Genomic DNA, 14104 nt, shown 5'->3' with positions numbered 1-14104 from the left:
AAGCCCCAGGACTGGCAAAAAACAAAAAAAAAGAATTACAATGTGGTCTATCTATGAGAGTGTAGGAGATGACACTGGTGTCTGGGTGAGGTGGGGTGCTGGCTTGGACAGCATTCAAGAAGGTGGTAAGCAGTGGGTGAGTGAGAGAGATTTAGGCTTTTGTTGGTGGTGGTGATGGTCCTGGTGCTTGATTTCGGGGCCTGGGCACTGTCCCTGAGCTCTTTTGCTCAAGGCTAGTGCTCCTACCACTTTCAGACCCAGCTCCATTTCTGGTTTTCTGGTGGTTCATTGGAGATAAGAGTCTCATGGACTTCCCTGCCTAGGCTGACTGAACCTTGATCCTTAGATCTCAGCTTCCTGAATAGCTAGGGTCATAGGGTGATAGTAAGCCTCTAGTGCCTGGCTTATTTTTATTTTTCATTTTCTGGGGATTGAACCCATGGCTTTTTACATAATAGACATGTGCTATACCACGAAGCAGCAACCCCATCCTGTGATTGGCAGGGTGTAAAATGGATGGAGCTTGGTGGGTTGGTCCAGGGTGGGGAGAATGTGCTATACATCCTGACCATGATCATAAATGGTGATAGCCCAGCGGCCCTTCCTGGCTAAGCTTGGTTTTTGTCTCTACCCTCTTCCTCCACAGGGCTGCTCGTCCTGCACTGGGAAGCCAATGGCTCCTCATCCTGGGGTTTCAATGCCTCTGTGGGCTCTGCCCGCTGCGGCTCAGGGGGTCCTGGGAGCTGCCCGGTCCCCCAGGAGTGTGTACCCCAGGATGGGGCTGCAGGTGCTGGGCTCTGCCGATGTCCCCAGGGCTGGGCTGGTCCCCATTGTCGCATGGCTCTGTGTCCTGAGAACTGCAATGCCCACACCGGGGCTGGGATTTGTAACCAGGTATGGGGGACAGGGCCAACTAGGGTTGTAGGGGAAGGAGTAGTGACTGGAGCCCCCCCTGCTGAGCCCCTTTTCCACTGTCCTCAGAGCCTGGGTGTGTGCATCTGCGCTGAGGGCTTCGGAGGACCCGACTGTGCCACAAAGCTGGATGGTGGGCAGCTGGTCTGGGAGACTGTCATGGACAGCCGCCTCTCAGCTGTGAGTTGGGGGTCCAGCTGGCTCTGTCTCATGGGTCATTCCCCTATTCATCTCTACTCCTAGGACCATCCCTGAGACCCTCAACCTAGGTTTGCCTTTGTCATGACCTTCCTGATCCCTGGCCCCCTGACCTTCCTGACCCCGGTCCCTGACTCATGACCTTAGGACACAGCTAGCCGCTTTCTGCACCGTCTGGGACACACGATGGTAGCAGGACCTGAAGGTACCTTGTGGATGTTCGGAGGCCTGGGGCTGCCCCAGGGTCTGCTGGGAAACCTGTACAGGTAAGGCAGGATACCTGAGCAAGGGAAGCTTACCTCAAAAGTCACCTGGGGGAGCGCACAAGCTAAGCCTTCAAGGTGGGGGACATCCCAAAGGATGTTGAGACACTGTTGTAAGAGGCTTAGCAGTGGACACGGGCACTGGGGTCCTCTGGATAGTGCTGCCCCAGGGGCTAGAGATGATTGTCACAGGAACTGACCCCAAGGGATGCTGGGACATCTATCAGGGAGGGTCCCTTTTCAGGATCCTGGATGACTGGACAATGACAGTCAGAGATTGATGCTTTTTTTTTTTTTTTGTTAGTCGTGGGTCTTGAACTCTAGGTCTGGGCGCTGTCCCTCAGCAATTTTGTTCAAGGGTAGTGCTCTGCCAATTTGACCCACAGCTTCACTTCTGGTTTTCTGGTGTTTCATTGGAGGTAAGAGTCTCATGGACTTTCCTGCCCAGGCTGACTTTGAACCACAATCATTAGATCTCAGCCTCCTGGGTAGCTAGGATTACAGGCATGAGCCACTGGTGCCTGGCTACTGATTCTTTTTTTTTTTTCTTTTTTTCTTTCTTTCTTTCTCTCTCTCTTTTTTTTTTGTCAGTCCTGGGGCTTGAACTCTGGGCCTGGCGCTGTCATTCAGCTCTTCGGCTCAAGGCAAGCGCTCTACTACTTGAGCCACAGCATCACTCATGATTTTCTGAGTGGTTTATTGGAGATAAGAGTCTCACCAACTTTTCCGGCCTGGGCTGGCTTTGAACCATGATCCTCAGATCTCAGCCTCCTGAGTAGTAGGATGACAGACATGAGTCACCGGCACCCAGCTTGATTCTTTTTTTCTTTTTCCCACCTTGGCCCCAGGTATTCTGTGAGTGAGCGGCGATGGACACAGATGCTGGCGGGAGCTGAGGATGGGGGTCCAGGCCCATCTCCCCGTTCCTTCCATGCAGCAGCCTACGTGTCTGCGGGTCGTGGGGCCATGTACCTGCTGGGAGGGCTCACGGCAGGCGGTGTCACCCGTGACTTCTGGGTCCTGAACCTCACCACCCTCCAGTGGCGGCAGGAGAAGGTGAGCCTCTGTACAACCCCAGTCACAGCCCCCATGCCACGCTAAGCCAGGATGACCAGAGTAGCACCATGCCATCTTTGCTGCCAGCAAAAGCCATGCCCGCCTGCATGATGGGTTAGGTTCAGAGGAAAGAGACAGACAGACAGACAGGAGATGATCGCACAATTTAATTTGATTGGTTGACCTAGGTACCTGTTGTAAGTCTCGAGCCAATCCTGGCCCAGAGCCTGGGGTGCTGTGGCTGGCCAGGCTGGACAGAGCCCACCCAGCCGCAGAGTGAGGGCAGAAGAGCAAGGCCTACCTAAAGGCACCGCAGAGGCTGCCTGAAAGCCGCAGAACCAACTAGAGCCTGTGCGCCCAGCTGGCAGGGCCCTGGTGGGCTGTGGTCTTACCAGTCCTAGGGATCTCAGTCTTGCCTCTGCCTACAAGATGATCCCTACCTCCGACCTCTGGGTGACCTTGGCCCTCCCTCCTGCAGGCCCCGCAGACTGTGGAATTGCCGGCAGTCGCTGGTCACAGCCTCACTGCCCGCCGAGGCCTGTCTCTGCTCCTGGTGGGCGGCTACTCCCCTGAAAATGGCTTCAACCAGCAGTTGTTTGAGTACCAGCTGGCAACTGGCACCTGGGTGTCGGGAGCCCAGAGTGGGACGCCCCCTACAGGTGGGGCTGGGAGCAGAGCTGCCCAGGGCTTCAAACAGGCTCTGTTCACTGCCATCCAGATTCCCTGGGAACCAGCTCTGGGAATATTTTCAGCTCCTCTGCGGGTGCCCCCCTCCCTGGCCCCCTCCACACTCCATGATGGCCTGTTCCCCTCTTCCCCAGGCTGAAAGACAGATCACCACTCCTCCAGATCCCAACCCCCCAGACATCCTGCCATCTTGTCTCCCACCTCTGTGCCTGTTAGAGCATCCCAACTGTTTGTTTTCTTCCTTTTCCTGGTGTCCAGTGATCATCTACACTCTCAAGGGAAGGGTGTGGCCACTGGGGAGGGGAGGAGTCCAGGAGGCTGGGCATGGAGTGGTAAATTCAAGCTGTTTCTGATCATCCTTCCCCCTCCAGGACTCTACGGTCATTCGGCAGTCTACCACGAGGCCACTGACTCCCTGTACGTGTTTGGGGGCTTCCGTTTTCATGTGGAGTTGGCAGCCCCCTCCCCAGAGCTCTACTCTCTGCACTGCCCTGACCGAACCTGGAGCCTGCTGGCCCCATCTCAGGGGGCAAAGGTCAGGAAACCTGGGGCAGGAGCCACATACTCTTCTTTCCCTGTGCCCTAAGGACTGGCTCCCCAACCCCTTACTACTGCTTCCCTCACTTCCCAGTCTGAACTGTGACATCCCAGACACTCGCTTTATCCAGCTCTGATTTGGAGGAGAGTTTCCTCCATCAGAAGATAAGAGGCCCAGGTTTTGCTATACCTTTGCACTCACTCTCCACATATCCCTGGCCTCTTCCTGGATCTCGATCTGTAAAAGGTAGGGCTGAGCCAGGGGCCAGTGGCTCATACCTGTAATCCTAGCTACACAGGAGACTTGAGATCTGAGGATCATGGTTTGAAGCCAACCCTGGCAGGAAAAGTCTGTGAGACTCTATTTCTACTAAAGTATGAAAAAAGCCTAGTGGAGCTGTGGCTCAAGTGGTAGAGCACTAGCCTTGGGCAAAAGAAGCTTAGAGACAGCAGTGCCCAGGCCCTGAGTTCAAGCCCTGTGACCGCCAACAAAAAAACATAAGGCTGAGGCTCCTTGTGCTTCCTACCTCACAAGACCAAGATGCTGGTGTGGGGGACAGGGAGCTATCTGCAGGGAAGGACAATTTTTTTTTCTTTGCCTGTCCTGGGGCCTGCACTCAGGGCCAGGGCACTGTCTCTGAACTGCTATTTCTCAAGACTAGCACTCTACCACTTGAGCCACAGCACCACTTCTGGCCTTTTCTGTTTATGTGGTACTGAGGGATGGAACCCAAGGCTTCATGCATGCTAGGTAGGCACTCTACCACTGAGCCACCTTCCCAGCCCCAGAGGGGCATGCCTGAGGGAGCCCTTTGCCCTCAGCCTGCTTAAAGTACTGAGAAATGTGGGTTTTTGTTTGAGGGCTCTGGGCCCTGTTCACAGGAAGCAGCAGGACCATCCCCAGAGAAGGGAGATGGCTTTGTAGGTCCAGGGAATTTCCTGGAGGAAGGGGGTGAGGGGGAACTTAAGGAAGAGGTGAGCTGGTAGTGAATAGAAAGGGAAATCCAGGGGTGGCAGATATGCTGGGGAAGGGGCACATGGAACAATGCAGGGGGCAGTTCTGACAGACCATTCCCACTTCTGTCTTCCCAACAGCCCCGCCCTCGGCTTTTCCATGCTGCTGCCCTGCTAGGGGACACCATGGTGGTTCTTGGGGGGCGCTCGGACCCCGATGAGTTCAGCAGCGATGTTCTGCTCTACCAGGTCAACTGCAATGCCTGGCTTCTACCTGATCTCACACGTGAGTCCCCACCATGTTCTCCAGGAGGAGCCTTGTCTCTGTCCTGAGAACCCCTAGGAAAATTGGCAGGTCTCCTCAGACTGCCTAACAAAGGCCCCATCCCTGCCTAGTGTCTCAAGCCTACAAAAGGTCATCTTTGATTTTTCTCTCTCTCTCTCTTTTTTGGTTGTGGGGCTTGAACTCTGGCCTGAGCACAGTCCCTGAGCCTCTTTGTACTCAAGGCTAGTGCTCTACCACTTGAGCCACAGCATCACTTCTGGTTTTTGAGTGGGTCATTGGAGATAAGAGTCTTGGGGGTGGGGGAGGGGCAGGTGCTGGTGGCTCACGCCTGTAATCTTCTCTACTCAGGAGGTTGAGACCTGCGGCTCATGGTTCAAAGCCAGCCCAGGCAGGAAATGTCTTGCAAGTAAAGCTCACCCCATGATTCTCACACTGTGACTGCTCAGCATCAGATATCTGCTCTGGTAGAGACTGATAGCCTCTTCATGGCAGATAGTAGGTGGCTGGTGTCAGAAGTGGAGCAAATCCTCCATGGAGCTGCCAAAAGATTTCCAATGCCTCATCAGCCCACTGATGTCACGCTCCTTTTGTTGAATGCCCTTGCAGCACTCAGCCAATTAATCACCAGAAACCAGAAGTGGCACTATGGCTTAAGTAGTAGAGCGCTAGCCTTGAGCTGAAGAGCTCAGGGACCGCGCCCAGGCCCAGAGTTCAAGCCCCATGACATAAAAAAAAGTCTTGGGAGACTTTTCTGCCCAGGCTGGCTTCAAACTGATCCTCAGATCTCAGCCTACTGAGTAACTAGGGTTATAGGTGTGAGTCACTGGTGCCTTGCTCCCTGAACTCTTTTTTGCTCAAGGCCAGCGCTCTACCACTTTGAGCCACAGCTCTACTTCTGGTTTTTTAGTGGTTAATTGGAGATAAAGGTTTCATGGACTTTTCTACCTGAGCTGGATTTCAACCACAATTCTTTTTTTTTTTTTGTCGCTTGGCCTGGGTGCTGTCCCTCAGCTCAAGGCTCAAGGCTAGTGTTCTAGCACTTGAGCCACAGCGCCACTTCTGGATTTTTCTGCTTATGTGGTGCCCAGGAATCAAACCCAGGGCCTCATGCATGCAAGGCAAGCACTCTACCACTGAGCCACCTTCCCAGCCCTCAACCACAATTCTTAGATCTCAGCCTCCTGAATAGCTAGAATTACAGGCATGCGCCACTGAAGCCCAGTTCCTCCTTCTTCGATGTCTATGTGCATCTCCTGTCCATTTGTCCTTGCCTGTCTCCTCCTTGCTTTTCCACACCTATCTCTATCCTCCATTGACTCTGTCTTTGTCCTCTCTGGGTCTCTGTCCTGACCAGCTTCTCTTCTGCCCATGTTTCCTCAGGCCCAGCATCTGTGGGATCCCCAATGGAGGAGTCTGTGGCCCATGCCGTGGCTGCTGTGGGCAATCGCCTGTATATCTCTGGAGGCTTTGGGGGGGTAGCCCTGGGTCGCCTGCTGGCACTGACCCTGCCCCCTGACCCCTGCCGCCTGCTCCCCTCGCTGGAAGCCTGTAATCAGTCCGAGGCCTGCACCTGGTGCCATGGGGCCTGCCTGTCTGGAGACCAGGCCCACAGGTAACCATAGCGACTGACAGCCCATCACAGGGTGGTGCCACCCCTTGAGTTGTGTGCTAGGCCAGGCATGGAGAGAGGCACAGGCTCACTATGGGAAGGTGGTGAGCCATCACAAGCGAGGACAGCTGGGGGCCGGCTCTGGTGAGGACCCCTGCCTGTGGACTAGGTTCCCAGTCTAGAGCAGCTGGATCCCAGCTGGGCCCCAAATAAGCAGCAGAACTTGGGCCTACAAGATAAAAGTGTGCGGCTATATGAGAGACAGTCTGTACTGGGGATTGGGGGTAGCAAAACTGGAAGGGAGGACAGGTCATCTCGGAGGTGTTCAGGGACTGGCTACTGTGTTCTGCCCAGCTCCATGGTCTCTTACCTAGTTTTTGGGACTCCAAACACCCCAGAAGCTAAGAGATTCCTGTTGGCACCATCTGACTTGTGCACTCTGCTTGATGATTTTTTTCTTCTTGTTGTTGGCTGTGGGGCTTGAACTCAGGGCCTAGGCTCTGTCCCTGAGTTCTTTCACTCAAGACTAGTGCTCTATCACTTTGAGCCACAGTGCCACTGCTGGTTTTCTGATGATTTATTGGAGATAAGTCTCACAGATTTCTTGCTCCATCTGGCTTTCAACCCTGATCCTCAGATCTTAGCCTCCTAAGTGCCAGGCTGTTTGATGATCTTGATATAAAGTAGTTTGATGGCTTTGTCTGTCCATGAAACATGCTGCCACGTCTACAGTAGGCTGTTAATTTGTTCTGGGGTGCTCCCTAGCCCCCTCCCCCCCAGGCCTGTGTGTTACAGGAGGGCCCACGGCTCTCCTAAAATCCAGAGAATTATGGAATGTGGGCCTTCAAGGATCACTGTGGCTAATGGGAAGCACACAAAGTTTGAGCTGCAGGAGGCAGGGCAGATCTGGAGCGGTTGTGGGGGAATGGAGTGGCAGAGCGTGGGCAGGGGCAGATCCAGGCGCTGGTGGGGGATGAGAGGAAGGGCCCTGAGTTGGGCAGGGGTGAGGAGGAAGGGATGGTTGGAGAAGGAACTCAGGAGATAGAGGAGTTAGTGACTAATGGGGCAGGGGGGCACAGTGTGGGTATTTACTGATGGTTGTAGTCCAGGTAGCAGGAAGATGTGGGGACTACCCATTTCTTTTTGTTGGTGGGGGACGGGGGCTTGAACTCTGGGCCCGGGCGCTGACCCTGAGCTTTTCAGCTCAAGGTGAGCTCTCTACCACTTGAGCCACAGCACCACTTCCAGTTTTCCGGTGGTTTGCTGGAGATAAGAGTCTCACAGGCTTTCTTTCCCGGGCTGGCTTTGAACTGTGGTCCTCAGATCAGCCTTCTGAGTAGCTAGGATGACAGGCATGAGCCATCGGCTCCTGGCTGGGGCTACCCGTTTCTGAGGGGTGACCAAGGCCGGCCTTGTGTCCTCCAGGCTGGGCTGTGGAGGGCCACCCTGCTCCCCGATGCCTCGCTCCCCTGAGGAATGTCGACGGCTCCGGACCTGCAGCGAGTGCCTGGCCCGCCATCCCCGGACCCTGCAGCCTGGAGATGGAGAGGTGAATGGCCAGGGTGGGGATGGTGAGGACTCTTGGGTGGGAAGGGCTGGCGGTGTGTACTAGTGTGTATTCCTTGGGTGTCAGGAGCCACAGAACATCCCAGCCATGATTGAATGGGAATAGGAGGTGCTGGGGGCCCCCTATATACGCCACTGAGCCCATCTCCCCCCACCAGGCATCTGCACCCCGCTGTAAGTGGTGCACCAACTGCCCCGAAGGCGCCTGCATCGGCCGCAATGGGTCCTGCACATCGGAGAACGACTGTCGGATCAACCAGCGAGAGGTCTTCTGGGCGGGGAACTGCTCCGAGGCTGCATGCGGGGCAGCCGACTGCGAGCAGTGCACGCGAGAGGGCAAGTGCATGTGGACGCGGCAGTTCAAGAGGACCGGTGAGGCCGTGGGCTTGGTTCCTGGGAGTGGAGCTTGGTCTGAGGGAGGAGGCCAGGACCTGGACTACTGAAGTGGAAGAAGGAGTCTGGGGCCTGAACTACTGTGTCTGAGGGAGGAGGCTAACTAGATTTGAGGGAGGAGGGCTGGAGCCCAGACCCTTAGGTCTAAGGAAGAAGGCTGGGCCTGCACCCCTAGGTCTGAGGGAAGAGACTAAACTCCTAGATCTGAGGGAGGAGGGTTAGGGCCTAGATCCTTGGGTCTGAGGAAGGGGGCTAGGCTTGGCCCCCTGGGTCTAAAGGAAGAGGTACTGGACTCCTGGGTCCGAGGGAGGAGGAGCTGAGAGCCAGACTGAACACTAATTCCTGTGTCCCTCTTCCCAGGAGAGACCCGCCGCATCCTCTCCGTGCAGCCCACCTACGACTGGACCTGCTTCAGTCACTCCCTGCTGAACGTGTCCCCGATGCCAGTGGAGTCCTCACCCCCACTGCCCTGCCCCACTCCCTGTCACCTCCTCCCCAACTGTACCTCCTGCCTGGACTCCAAGGGTGCTGACGGCGGCTGGCAGCACTGTGTCTGGAGCAGCAGCCTCCAACAGGTACCTCCCCACCCCCACCCTGGGGCCCGCCCCAGTGGACCCTCACCTTCCTCCCCTCCACCCTGTGCAAGGTCACTGGTCAGCTCCGACTCAGAGCAAGCCAGTGCTCATGTCAGGTTTCCAGCCTCAGTGAGACATGGCCCTGGGGGGGGTACAAGCAGAGGATAGGATGGGAAGGCCAGGACACCTTTGTATCACGGTTGCAGAAGTGACCGGTGAGGTGTGCAGCCTGAGCAGGCACCACGTGACCGTGACAGTTGGCCACCCGACTGCCTAGAATGTCCTCTTGGTTTCTAGTGTCCCTTCCAAAGACGTGTCTATTGAGTCCCTCTCCTGGTAGCCGGCTGCACAGGGAAAATGGGACACTTGCCATTAGGACTTCCATTTTTAGAGAAAAGAAGCCAGCATTGCTTCTGGCATGTTCCAGCCCAGGAGGGTGGAGTACAAGCATCTAGAATATAAGGCCCGCCCGGGAGTGACATGTTGGCTAGGAGTGACATGTTGGCTAGTCGCCCTAGCATTGTTCTTTGTCATAGTGCTGGCCTCAAGCAACTGAGTACTCTCTTCCCTAACCTGCTTCCTTTCCTCCTTCCCTCCTTCTTCCCTCCTTCCCTTCCTTCCTTCCTTCCTTCCTTCCTTCCTTCCTTCCTTCCTTCCTTCCTTCCTTCCTTCCTTCCTTCCTTCCATCCTCTCTCCCTCCCTCCTTTCTTCCCTCCCTTCTTTCTCTCCCTTTCACAAACTTTTCACTGAGCACTTGCTAGGCTGTGTTGTGTAACAAGCTCTCAGGTTTGTGATGTGGGGCATTGTCACACTTGGCCACTTCAGCAGGTCACAGCCGAAAGTGCCACTCAGGACTAGTGAGCGATTCAGGTTTCTCTGCCTCTCCCAGACTGCCCTGCCATCTGTCAGTGAGTGCACTAAATTTAGATCTGGAAGCCCTGCCTAGCAGAGATTTTGATTTTTTTTTAAATTTTATTTTAAAGAAACTACTGGCTAGGGTGGTGCTTGCCTATAATTTCAGCATTAGGGAAGGAAGAATCAAGAGTTCAAGGCAGCCTGGGCTACATAGTAAGAGCCTGTCCTGCAAACAACAACAAATCCAAGGGGGCAGGGGAAGAAGTGCACAGAGAATTTATTGAATGCCCGAGACATGGGCGTGTCGGGCTGGTTGGCAGAGAGTTGGCACCTGGCAGTGGAGCAAAGCTCTGCTCATAGCCAGCCCAGCCCTGGGTGGGCTCTGAGCTCCGGCCATAGCAATCAGCGTTTCTATTTCAGGATTTCAGACTGCTTTTAGGCAGCCAGCCCAGATGAATCTCTTTCCTTCTTATCCTTCACTTAAGTCCAAGCAGTAAATAAAACACTTAGACACCCTGTGGTTCCTTCCCAAGGATCTGAGCCTCATTGTGCATGCGCTCTGGGTTTCAGCACGTTAAGTAGTAGCTGTGGACTGATGCCCCACCCCTCACCCATAACCCTTCAGCCCCTCAACTGGGGTGAGAGAAGCCTTTTTCCCAACAGCCAGCTTCATGTTTATTCTAAGAGGCTGTGGGTCATAATGGTGCTTCTGCCTCTCTTCTGTATCCATCTGGGCCACTGCCTACCACTAGCTGAAAGGAACAAGCTAGGAAGAGAAAAGAAAGTCACATCACCAGTAGATGGTACGATGGGGACATGGGCAGAAAGCAGAGCCAGACCTCTGGGACTAGAGCTGCAGCCTGCAACCTGTCATCTTTGGAATATGAGGTTTATCTGCTCTCTGCCTAACCCTCTGATTTTGAGGGGGGGGTTGTTTTGTTTTTTGAGTTATGATGACTAATAAAGCTTATGGCCCACAGACATTTATAATCAGCTGCCATCACCTCCCTTCTTTGTTCCACTGCTGTCAACCTTTTTTTTTTGGGGGGGGTCCGTCATGGGGCTTGAACTCGGGGCCTGGGCGCTGTCCCTCAGCTCTTCAGCTCAAGCCACAGTACCACTTCTGGTTTTCTGATGGTTTATTGGAGATAAAAGTCTCACAGACTTTCCTGCCCTAGCTAGCTTTGAACCACAATCCTCAGATCCCAGCCACCTGAGTAGCTAGGATTACAGGTGTGAGCCACCAGTGCCTGGCTTTTTTTTTTTTTTTGACCCTCTATTCTTCCTCTGTAATTTGTCTACTCATCCAAGTGTCCCCCCTCCAGCTCAAGTTTGCTGGGTCTTCCCACTGCAGGACCTCCCTGGTCCTGATATCTAATGAGAAAGACATGAGAGAGAGCTGGCTGGGGCCAGGGAATGGGGGCGTTGGGTGCTGTGGGGAGATCCATACTTGTATTTGACCTTCCTTCTCTACCTCTCTTCCCCTGCCCCCTTTCCCCTCCTGGACAGTGTCTGAGCCCCTCCTACCTGCCCCTAAGATGTATGGCCGGAGGCTGTGGGCGGCTGCTGCGGGGACCTGAGAGCTGCTCCCTGGGCTGTGCTCAGGCTACCCAGTGTGCCCTGTGCCTGCGGCGCCCCCACTGTGGCTGGTGCGCCTGGGGGGGCCAGGATGGGGGCGGCCGCTGCATGGAGGGCGGACTCAGCGGCCCCCGTGATGGTGAGAAGGGCTGGGGAGCCAAGCATCAGGGAAAGGGGGGTGCTGGGGGTAGTAGTGCCTAGGTGTGGTCCACAGGAAGTGGGGGTGCAGGCCCCCAATGAATCTATCTCTGGGACCAGGGCTGACATGTGGACGGCCTGGGGCGGCCTGGGCCTTCCTGTCCTGTCCCCCTGAGAACGAGTGTGCAAATGGGCACCACGACTGCAATGAGACCCAGAATTGCCACGACCAGCCCCACGGCTATGAGTGCAGCTGCAAGACCGGCTATACCATGGACAAGTGAGCCTGCAGCCCCTGGGGCTGGGCGGTAGGGTGGGGACAGTGTACCTTGATGGACTAGGCCCAGCACATTGCCTGATGGGAGGAGGGGAGTCTGAGCGCATTGCTTGATGGGAGGAAGGGAATTTGAATCACGGGGTGGGGGGAATTGATCCAAGAAATTGGAGGGCTGTGGCCTTTGTGGTGTGGTCAAGTTATGGAGTGGTCAGGGTGGTGAGGGAGACCAGCAAGCCATGAGTTCCATAGGGACCTGAAAAGAGGAAGGATGGTAGACCAGCTTCCGGGGAGGTAGTGGTGGGCTGCACCCCCCAAGGGAAGAGAAAAAATGGAGCCTTTGGAGCCAGGGAGATCTACTGGGGTACTGGGGTGGGCAGCAGCTTGAAAGGAGGGTAGGGCAGTGGGTGAAATTGGGCTACCTGCCCCTTACCTCTCTTCCCCCTTACCCCCAGTGTGACCGGCCTGTGCCGCCCAGTGTGTGCCCAGGGCTGTGTGAACGGCTCATGCGTGGAGCCTGACCACTGTCGCTGTCACTTTGGCTTTGTGGGCCGCAACTGCTCCACAGAGTGTCACTGCAATCGCCACAGCGAGTGTGCCGGCGTAGGGGCCCGCGACCACTGTCTGCTCTGCCGCAACCACACCAAGGTGGGTGCCTGGAGCCTGGGCCCTGACCCCAGACCTGCCCTGGCTTGCCGTCAGCCTGTGTCAAGACATGTATGTGTGTGGAACCCAGGGCCTCACCCACATAGCCCAGCCCTCCTGCTCAGACATCTTGAATCTCATTCTGAGCCCTGAGAAACCAAGAACAGGGCTTCCTGTGCCAGGGACATGTGGGACATCCGGGACACTAGTGGTGAACAGAATGGGCACTGGAGCAGGGAGGGCGTGAAGTGGAGGGAAGGGCTGGAACTTAGGGCTGGAAATGAGCAGGTAAAGCGAGGCTAGATCGCAGGCCTAGAATGACCAAGTACCAGCCCTGTATGTCCTTCATCCTGTGCGTCCTCAGCCCTTCTGACCACTCTGTCCTGGGTTCCCAGGGCAGCCACTGTGAGCAGTGTCTCCCACTGTTTGTGGGGTCCGCCCTGGGAGGTGGCACCTGCCGGCCCTGCCATGCCTTCTGTCGCGGCAACAGTCACGTCTGCGTCTCCAGGAAGGAGCTGGAAATGGCCAGGAGGGAGCCAGAGAAGTACTCACTGGATCCGGAGGAGGTGAAAGAGCCTGGGGCCCTAGACACTGAGTCTGAGGGAGGAGGGCTGGAGCCTGGACTCCTGGGTCTGAGGGAGGAGGGCTGGGTTCAGGCCTTCCTGCAAGCGTCCTGTTCCTTCCTTGGTCAGATTGAAAACTGGGTGACTGAGGGGCCGAGTGAAGACGAAGCCGTGTGTGTGAACTGCCAGAATAACAGCTATGGGGACAAATGCGAGAGCTGCCTCCACGGCTACTTCCTCCTGGATGGGAAGTGCACCAAGTGAGAAGGAGCAGACCCTCGCCCTTCTTCATAACAATAACCCTGGCGGGGGGGAGGGGAGGGAAGGGATAGTAGGAGAAAAACATAGGGGAGGAGTAACTGCTTGACAAGACATGTACTCATCACCTTACTCATGTAACTGTAACCCCTCTGTACAGCATCTTTACAATAAAATAAAATTTTAAAAAAATCCTGGGTGCCAGACCTGACCCCAAACTCCTGCTCACAGTCAGAAGTGGGTGAAGTCCCCAGGGAACCCCAGGCTAAGGCAGGGGTAGGGCTAAGCGGGACCCTGGCCCTCAAACTAGAGTTGAAATGCAGGCTACAGAGCAGCCTGGTGGAGCCAGCCTCCACCCCTGCCCTTCCAGCATTCAGGGGACACTGGAGTTCATCCAAGCTGGATTCCCACCCAGATTGCCCTCTAGTGGCTGTGGCCTTAGGCAATAGCTTGGCCTCTGTGAGCCTCAGAGGTCACACGGGTTCCACACCCGTTTTCTTTCCATCCTCAGATGCCAGTGTAATGGCCACGCAGACACCTGTAACGAGCAGGATGGGACAGGTTGCCCGTGTCAGAACAACACAGAGACGGGCACTTGCCAGGGCAGTTCCCCCAGTGACCGCCGAGACTGCTACAAGTATCAGGTGCGCCTGGGGAAGTGAGTTCTGAGAGGCCACGTGCCCAGAGGGCCAGAGCTGGCATGCAGTGGGCAGGCCTGTGCAGGACTAATAGTTTGGTTCTGAATTTATGGTTTGGG

At 55.5% G+C, this 14104-nt stretch overlaps 1 protein-coding gene across 2 annotated transcripts in view; it reads left to right on the top strand.

The window, feature by feature from the left end:
* Positions 1-14104, top strand: part of Megf8 (multiple EGF-like-domains 8) — a 39851-nt gene that overhangs the window by 21449 nt on the left and 4298 nt on the right. The window contains exons 24-40 of one of the 2 annotated variants that reach the window (XM_013032694.1): positions 647-894; positions 982-1092; positions 1258-1376; positions 2222-2429; positions 2908-3088; positions 3488-3651; positions 4749-4893; positions 6274-6505; positions 7928-8051; positions 8227-8440; positions 8822-9036; positions 11401-11608; positions 11728-11887; positions 12337-12529; positions 12922-13092; positions 13219-13349; positions 13859-13991. In XM_013032694.1, coding sequence (XP_012888148.1) covers positions 647-894; positions 982-1092; positions 1258-1376; positions 2222-2429; positions 2908-3088; positions 3488-3651; positions 4749-4893; positions 6274-6505; positions 7928-8051; positions 8227-8440; positions 8822-9036; positions 11401-11608; positions 11728-11887; positions 12337-12529; positions 12922-13092; positions 13219-13349; positions 13859-13991 — 2957 coding nt within the window. Of the gene's footprint in view, positions 1-646; positions 895-981; positions 1093-1257; positions 1377-2221; positions 2430-2907; positions 3089-3487; positions 3652-4748; positions 4894-6273; positions 6506-7927; positions 8052-8226; positions 8441-8821; positions 9037-11400; positions 11609-11727; positions 11888-12336; positions 12530-12921; positions 13093-13218; positions 13435-13858; positions 13992-14104 lie in introns of those variants that run through there. The other variant, XM_013032693.1, reaches the window with a different exon arrangement.

Source organism: Dipodomys ordii, unplaced genomic scaffold, assembly GCF_000151885.1.
Source record: "Dipodomys ordii isolate 6190 unplaced genomic scaffold, Dord_2.0 Scaffold156, whole genome shotgun sequence".
Taxonomy (NCBI): Eukaryota; Metazoa; Chordata; class Mammalia; order Rodentia; family Heteromyidae; genus Dipodomys; species Dipodomys ordii.
The sequence above is the reverse complement of the archived record's forward strand: the minus strand, read 5'-3'. Positions and strand labels throughout refer to the sequence as shown.